Genomic DNA, 8643 nt, shown 5'->3' with positions numbered 1-8643 from the left:
CGGCCTCGAGATTTTGCTTTTTCAGAGGAGGTCTCCCCTGTGGTGGGCAAATCGTGGGGCTGAGGGGACTCTCCCCCGGTGGCCTGGGAGTGTTTTCTCTAGCAGGTGCCCCCTGCTCTCTTTGGGGAGCAGAGCCCAGCGCTGCAGGCTTGCCCTGTCTGTGGCTGGCTGTGGGGAGTGCAGTGGGCAAGGCGGCCAGTCCTTGAGCCTCAGCAGAGCTGTGTTTCTCAGTAGCTTTGTCTTTTGATCTCCTTATTTACTGAAGCAGTGCTAGAGACCCACATAAAGCGTGTGTAACTTTCCAAAGAGCCTTCCTTTTGCAGCCCCCAGGAGAATGGCCCATCCATGGCTGGTACCCTTGCAGTTGGGGGTGAGCTGGCTCCAGTGTAGTCTGACCATACAAGAACCAGTGCTGGAAGGAGGGTCAGGGTGAGAGGGTGGCAGCAGGCAGCCTTGTCTTACATCAATTTAAGAGCCATGTTTCAATGTTACGGGGCATTACCCTGGTGTAAATCCTTGAATGACCCCTGAATTCAACACACTTCTGTGGGGAATGGCAGGGGTCTCTCTCTGGGTTCATAGGGGTTCACGTAGTTACCCGAGTTCTGCTTCCAGAATCAGTTGATGTAGGGCTGAAAGCACAGACCCAGAGTAGGCTGCAGCTAGGTGAATTGGGAAGGTCACGGCAGTAAAGAAACCATTTCCTTGTCTGCAAGCTGAGCATATAAACGTCTCCAACTCTACTGTTTGTAAGCCAGTTCCAGAAAAAAAAGGCTCAAAATATTTGGTTCTCTTTCAGGTCCTTATTGGTTAGGAGCTAGATTATCAGACTGCTACACTCTGTAGGACTAAATCCACATTTAATTTGTTTTTATTTGCCTTTTGTTTCTCTTTGAAGCACTTGAGCACTTGTAGCTAAATTGCACGACTCCAGACAAGTACTATCTAGTGAGGACTGCCCATGACTCTGTATATATAGGTTTTATATGTATGTAGGTGTCTCCCCAAGGTATTTTATTTCTTCAGTGTGGATACAGCATTATTCTGAAAGTGGTCATTTTTATTATTTGGATGGAATGACAAGAGGAAGCAGCAGAACTGCAGGGGTTTTATTCCTGTAGTGGGTAACCTGCCCTTTTTGAAAGCAGTGAGTAGTCAAACCAATGGGAAAACAAAAGTCATTCCTTTAAATCTTGTCAAAGAGGACAGGAAATACCTTTCCTTCGTCCAGATTCTCCCGCTGGGTAAGAGTCAAATGCAGGGCTTTCAGGTCAAAAGATACATGTTAGTGTGAGTCCTCACTAAGAGGAAAACAGGTTTTGTTTGTGAATATTTTTAAACTATTGAATTTTACAGGAAGGTCCTTTATCTTCTGATCTCTCCTTGTAATATGCATTTTGTATGAGTGTGCTAGTGACTAATATGCTGCTGAATGTCCTTTTCGCTCCCTGACAGTTACATTTCCGTTGCTCAGTTTTTCCAAACCCAAAAAAGACTTTTTATTTGTTTAATATTGTTGAAGGATGGAGGTGGGGGTTGGGAGACTGGGAGGGTCTGTGAGGCTTTATTTAATACCTAAAGTGTGCTCTGTACTTCAAGGTCGTAAAGAATGTAATTTGTGCATACTGGTATCTGGTGTTAGAATGACTCATTTACAGCAGCTTTGGAGGAGATGGTGCAGACTGCGCTGACGATTGGGGCTTGTATTAGTCCTGCTTGATAAAGCCAGACAACCTGAGAGCCCTCATGGAATGGTTTTTATATGGTGTTAAGACCTAAAATGATCAGGAGTAGAGGCAATGGAGACCAGGGAGTTAAAATTGTTGTGCCTCAGCTAGTGTTTTTGCATTCCCCGTTATATTACTGCATGTTTGGAAAACAGCTGAATTTCTTTTAAGATGTTTTTTGCCGGCAGGTTGGAGCTGACTCCTGCTGATTTTTTTTCTTTCTGAAAGGGCTGATCAAAGGGCACCAGGATCAGATGAACTTCAGAACAGGCTTCTAGAGCTGTAAGCAGAAGGCACAGGGCCACTTAGATACAGGAACCGACAGCAACATGGATGACCATTCCCCTCACACCTTTGGGCCTTATCTTTGTCGTGAATTTAAACCTGTTCGTAACACAGTTCCCAGGGCAAAAAGGCTGCTGGATTCCGCAGGGCAGGTTCAGGCCCTGCAGTCAGCTAAGAAAGCTTGTGAATTGAGTCATTACTGTAGCACCTCAGATCCATCAGGGAAACTGCTGCTCTGTTCCCCAGATTCTGCCTGCTCTCAAGGATCCTCTCATTTTCTAGATGATCCTGGCCATGACGACCTTGTTACCAGTTCTGCATCAAAATATGATGATGTAGCCATTTCTCTAGATACAACCAGATGTTTTGATGATAGCGAGCCAGATGACTCCTTGTTGGAACTGTCAGATAGTGAAGAAGGGAACTCTCCTTTTGATTACACTGAGGAAGAGATCCAGGAAATCTTGGCAGATGATTGTGTGGAATCTGAGCGGTACCTAACTAGAAAAAGCACTCTGAGCCAAAATGTAAATGGAGAGAGCGAGAAGAACAAGAGCAGCAGCTGCACTGGGGCATCAGTCATCAGCGAAGAGGCAAACATAACCTCAGAGATCGCAGAGAAACCAAATGAACCTCTGGCCAGAGAGTGTTCTTCAGTCGCTTCTGAGTGTTGTCCTAGCCTTTCGAATGAAAGTGCTGGTTGGGAGGAGAACCATCTGCAGTCAGCCCAAGTAACTTGCATGTTGTTTGACCTTGACATTCAGGAGCTTCTGAGTCTTAGCCCAATTGATGCTGTCTGTGTAGATCAGCCTCTGGAGGACAATTGTTTGGAAGAAGCTGAAAGAGAAGCTTCAGAAGCAATCATAAATGATTGCCTAGAGTGTGCTAAAACTGCTAGTAGCTGTGTTCTCAAAGAAACCTCGGAGGGGCTGATGTCTAATGGCTGGCAAAGCCTGGGTGTGCATTGCCTGGGAAAGGCTCCCTTCGCAAGCAGAGATGTGTCTCACTCCTGTGGTGATCATGTGGGAAGATCCATGCCCTCTTCTGATCTTGCCTGTGACCAGAGTACAGCTGAGGAGAGCTCAGCACCTGTGTTGCCAGGGTGTCCTGCACCATCTTCCGGGTCCAGAAACCAAGAACTTCCCAAAGCAACAAAGAGCTGTTTCTCAAGGAAGTTAGACTCTCCAGAGGATGGTGGGGGGCAGGAATCTTCAGAACTTGGACAGCCATCAAACAGCATTAAAGTAAATGCACATCTTAATTCTTGTAACTCAAATGTTTTTAATTCCATTCCTTTTGATTTGTACTTGCAGTAATGGCTGTATGCACGCAAGTGTGTATTTTTACACAGCAAGGGAAGGTTTTTCAAGGGGAGGAAAGTGTGATTTTTATGTAACTGTATAAGCAAGACTTACATGGAATGATTTTTCTATTGGGTGTCAATCCCCTTTTTCCTTATCTTTCTAGTTAAGTGGTACAGCTGTAGACCAGATTGGACAGGAAGAGACAACCAGTGGGAAGAAGCTTGGCAAAGTTATTTCTGTGCCACAAGAGGAGGAAAGGTAATTTCTTAAGAGCATCTAAATGCCTTTGCACTTTGAAAAATGTCCCAGCAGTTTCCCAAACCAGTTTGGTTGGTTGTGTGCTGCTGGTTTTCTCTCTTTTTCTTTTTTTTTTTTTTTCTTAAAGTGCACTGAAATAGTGGAGAAAAGTACTTAATATTTTACCCTGTAAGAGGGGGAAGAATAGAGGGCTGATCCAAATGGGAAAGAAGGTCGCTAAGGCAGTTCTGGGCAGTAGTCTGCAGGGTGGAAGAGGAGGTGTTTGTGCTGGCTTGGCTTGGTGGCTGCTCTCCTGGAGTGGTTTCCGGCAGATGGCAGCAGCAGAGCAGCGCCGTGTGCTGGGCAGGGATGGTTGGCTTCTGCTGTCTGGTGCTCCTGGGCCTGGAGTTGTCAGTTCGGTGGTTCTTCCCTGTGGCCGCTGCAGATCTGCTGCACTCAGATGTTCTGTGCATTGCCGTTCCCAGCATGGCCTTGAGTAACATGAAAGATCTGCTGCTTTTGAGGGCTCACTGCAGGTTTCTGGCTTGTTAATCAGGACAGTGACTTGCTGTTTCACTCAGCTGACACTCTGTCCTGCTCTGCTCTCAGTATGTTATCTTTGCAGCTTTATTAGAATAAATACTTTTATTTTTGCAATCATAGAATAATGCTACAAAAATTTATGTCTGTACTAGTTCTACAGGACACTGTCTCCTCTGTCTTCTGTAACCTCATTTGACAAACTGCCTAAAAAAATTAACTGTCTTTTATTTTAAAGACTGAATCAATGGACATGCATTTCAGAAGTGGAGCTTGAGCAGAAGACGCATATATATCCAGACTCTACATGTCCATATAAAGGAAACGGTAGCTGCTACACCAGGTAACCCCGGGATGGGGTGGGGTAAGGCTGTACTGGTGGGGAGGGCAGAGTGGAGGATAGGTACCCTAGCAGGAGGCCTGGCTTGCTGAGCTTGTCTTCTTTGATGTTTTGAATGTACTTTTTTTTCAGAGGGAAATAAAAAGTGCCTGTTACACTTGCTGGCACTACCATGCACAGAGTTCCCACACAGCAGTCAGTCTTGTTCCAAGACTGGTTCAGATGAGTCTCATAGTTAGGGATACCTGGGAAACGTTCTACAGGGGGCTTGCTGCGGTAAATTAGGGGTGCTCCTGAAACAGGCCCATGTTACCTGGGGAGAGCAGAGCTGAGCTCTGGCTTGTTGTGTTGGGAGGTAACTTGTTCTTGTCAGTCCTCAACTATGAACCCAGGCTTGGGGAATATTTAGCTTAAGTGCTGAGGTTTGGATTTACTATTGATACCTTCTACACATTGCCTCCCTCAACGGTATTATCTGAGAGCTATCGACTGTGGAGGTTTAAAGGAAGATGCCTGTAAAGAGCAGGTATGGATATCAGCTGAAGAGCTGTATCTGATGGGTTGATGGGTAGAATTGGGATGTTCTGAAGGGCAAAGAGTGTTCTGGTAGCTTCCAGAGATGGCCTCCCGCTGTGGTTATTCTGAGCATTCATGGATGCAATAATTGTCATTTCTTGAGAGTTAGAAGAAACTGACAGTTTTGTGGCTCATTGCATGGAGCCTGCACTTATCTGGGCAGCAGGAACAGCTGCATAGCCACAGGGCTGCTTTCCAGTGTATGAATACAGCATAAGTAATGCAGAGGGGACTATGCAAAGAAAGCTAAAATGGCCTGTTTTCCCTTCCTTTCAAATTAAAAATGCAAGACGTATGTTCTGAGTCACAGAAAATCAGGCAAGAGCTCCAAATGAACAAGGCTGGTGAGTGAAATAGAGATCTATTTTGCTGAGGAAAAACATTGTCTGTGATGCACGAAATTTGATTTTCTTATTAGTGCAAACCTCTCTTATTCCAAATAGCTGTAGGCTTGGAATTCAGCCCGACAGACAGCGTGGGCTTTCCCAGTTGTCACAGCAAAACCTCCTCAGTGGGCTGACTCTGACCCTGTACGGTACTTCTGTGCACCTGGGTCTGCAGCAATGGCTTGTGTATCATTTGTGTAGGAGATGCAGAAATGCAGAATGATCCCAAGAAATTCCTGAAGGAAAATTAGTGGGTTTCAGAGCCAGCAAGGGAATTCCCTTTGGGAAGCAGTAACTAATATATTGCTGCTATAAATCTTTAGCTCTGTTTTGTATTGCAAATCTCCTGGCATTTGTCTTAAGGTAGTGTTTGACTTTGCTATCCTCTCTTCTGCATGATCTGTCTGCTCTTCCTTGTATCCTGGCTCTTGCTCCTTGCTCGTACATTGTCTGGGTGAATTACAGGCTGGCTACGGCAGAGGCTTTATCTCTTCGCTTATCTGCACGGTATCTTGCACTTGCAGGTTCTCTGTAAATACAGTTTTCTTATATCTGTGTTGAGTGTGTTGCACTGGCTACTGCATGTGCAATCTCTGAACGTCAACTAGTTGGAAGAAATCCTTCTATATTCAGAGTAAACTTTTCACATCTAGCCATCTCAAGCGAGTTGGGACATAACCTGTGGTTCTGGTTGTTTTTCCTCTCATTCTAGTTTCTAGAGGATATTATTCAGTCTGAATAGATAAATTTATTTGCAGCTTCCTATAGGAATCTAAATGCTGCTGAGGCTGCGATGTAGCAGATGTAAACATCAGATGGGATTTGAACATCTGCTTGGAAATGGGTGGCTGAAACTCATAATTGACCACAAAAGATTTCTGCCAGCTGACCATTTGTTAGCATTCACACTTCATTATTGCCCTTTATCCAACAGTAAATGGAATCATATCCTTCTTGATGAGATCCTCCTCGGCAATTCTGGTTAGTTCAGTCCCAGTCTACGGAAGTAATGAGGCTCCTACTTTTATAACTGTGACTCTTGGCACTGATTGTGAGCACTCTGCTGCCTAGTCTTGTCCTTGGCAACGTACATAGCTGGACAGGCCTATTTTTAAATGAGCAGGGGAAGGACAAACTTAACAGAAACAGCGTTTCTCTCTAAACAGAACCTTCTCTTGGTTTCCACCCAAACATCTGTACTTCAGGAGATCTGCTTTCACAGGTCATTAACATTGCAATTGTGCGTATGGGGTAGTGCTTGCACCACCTGCTGCTCAGACAAGTATCCTCCTGTTGTTTGGAGCGGCATCTCTCTCGCCAGACTCATGCACCCCCGGGTACCTGGGAAGCTGAGTTAGCTCCATCCGACCTCCAACCACTGCTTTCTCTGCTTCTGCTAGAAGGACTCCACTAGGAGTTCGCCTTGGGGGTTGGTTTGTTTGGTAGAGGTTTATGATGCTTAGCAATTTTATCAGACTTCTTACAACCTGAGAGAAACCTGATAAATGGTTTTCTTGGATCCCTCTTGAATCAAGGGAGGGAGGAGGAGGAGGAAATACCTTATGAAAAGTCACAGACCATCTGGTCTTACTGTGATAACAAAGATCAATATCTTAAAAAAAACTAGACACACCAGGCTTAAGGTGATGGAAGAGGAGAATAGTATAAGGGAGCATATGGAGAAACAAATCTGTGAAATAGAAATGAATGCTGTGCTAGTGGGCTCTGCCTTGAAACAGTCTGGTCTGTTGATTGGTACTAAGCTGGTGAGGAAAAAACTTGAAACCATTCTTACCTGCCCAAACTCATTTTGCTTGAATGGAAAGCATGCAGGGAAGGTACAGGACTTGGGCTGTGCTGACATAAAGGAGGAATTACATTTATGGCTGAGCCTAGGAGGGAGATTTCACTTCAAAGCAAATGAAATCCACCTACAAACCCTAAATTTCAAGAGGGATGTGAGATGGGGTTTGGAGTAGGGGATGGGGTAGGAACTGATAAAGCAGATGGCAGGGAGGCTTATGGTGAGGGGAGTGGTGGAGGAGTTGGCTGTTCTTAGCAGAGCGTGATACTCCCTAGACTGCACAGCTGGTCCAAGGGCTTCTCTAGTGGCAAACCACATAGCTTTGGTTTGCAGGTACTTTTGCTGAGATAATCAGAACTCCTGGTTTCTAAATGAGAGTGGGACTTGCCTGAAAGTCTCATCCTCAATCTGTAGTTTGGTCTCAACCGTTGTGGAAGGATGGAGGATGGCCTGTGCCTGGGGAGAAAGAAATCAAAATATTTTAAGTTCTGTTCCATGGCAGTTCACTTTACCTAGGGTGGTGTTGTCCCTCTTCCTCATGTGATGGCTGTAAGGATTCCCTCTCTGAGTCTTGGGTTAGGTAGTTACGTGAGGTACTGCAATAATGGCTCTCTCCAAGTACCCGATGGGGTTAGACTGCTCCTGTGACTTTGCCTCTTGTAGAGGAGCTCAAACCTCTTACTGGTGTGAAGTACTTGCCAGTCATGGTGGCAGTTTGCACAACTTCTTGTCTTCCCTTGGGTGCAGGGGTGAAGGCTGCACCCCTGACAGTAGGAAATGATGCCCCTGTTTCTGTGACCGATTTTGACTGTGACTCAGAATGGCAAGGGAGGGGGACTTCAATATAGGAAGGCTGAGAATTTGTGAAAAGCTGTGATTTTCTTCTAGTCATACACACATCTTGCATCAGCTTATTGCAGACAACATGAATTGCTGTGTGACAGAGTTTGCCTTTTGTTAGCTGTCCTGGAGTGCCTCCCTTCTTCCTAAACAATGCTGCCTGAAAACATGGATTTACTTTTTTTTCAAGAACACTTCTGAAATCTTTTCTGGAAGTATCTTTTTTTGACAAGATGTTATTTCTTTGGGTAAATAAAAGACAGTACTGCAGTTTAGGAAGGAGACCTGGATTTGTTCAAGAGACACTATGTTCCCTGGAAAGGAAGCGGTGTTATGCAGAAGTGTGATTCACATTAATCACATGACTACAGCGGCAAGATGGAAAAACCTTCGAGTTTCGACTGGGCAAGGACACACACTGTTCTGTACTGAGAGCGCTTTGAAACAGTGGACTTCAGCAAGGGCAGTATTCCAAGGAAGTTGCCTTTCACTGGGCTGTAGTACCTGTTCTGAGTGAGCAGAAGGGCAAAGGCTACAGCAAGGCTGAAGTTACTGGTTGTTTCGTATTTTGTGACATGAATTCAAGGATTCTTGCAGTCTGCTA

The 8643-nt window shown here is 45.1% G+C and overlaps 1 protein-coding gene across 1 annotated transcript in view; it reads left to right on the top strand.

The window, feature by feature from the left end:
* The first annotated feature begins 1208 nt into the window (after positions 1–1208).
* LOC118453346 overlaps positions 1209–8643 on the top strand; it is an 8846-nt gene continuing 1411 nt past the window's right edge. Inside the window, exons 1-4 of the mRNA XM_035903981.1 lie at positions 1209–1244; positions 1956–3256; positions 3480–3574; positions 4332–4436. Of these exons, the coding sequence (XP_035759874.1) occupies positions 2057–3256; positions 3480–3574; positions 4332–4436 (1400 nt within the window). The 5' untranslated portion in view covers positions 1209–1244; positions 1956–2056. The remainder of the gene's footprint in view (positions 1245–1955; positions 3257–3479; positions 3575–4331; positions 4437–8643) is intronic.

This window comes from Egretta garzetta, unplaced genomic scaffold, assembly GCF_000687185.1.
Source record: "Egretta garzetta isolate BGI_Z169 unplaced genomic scaffold, ASM68718v1 scaffold101, whole genome shotgun sequence".
Taxonomy (NCBI): domain Eukaryota; kingdom Metazoa; phylum Chordata; class Aves; order Pelecaniformes; family Ardeidae; genus Egretta; species Egretta garzetta.
This window is presented reverse-complemented; position numbering and strand designations above follow the sequence as displayed.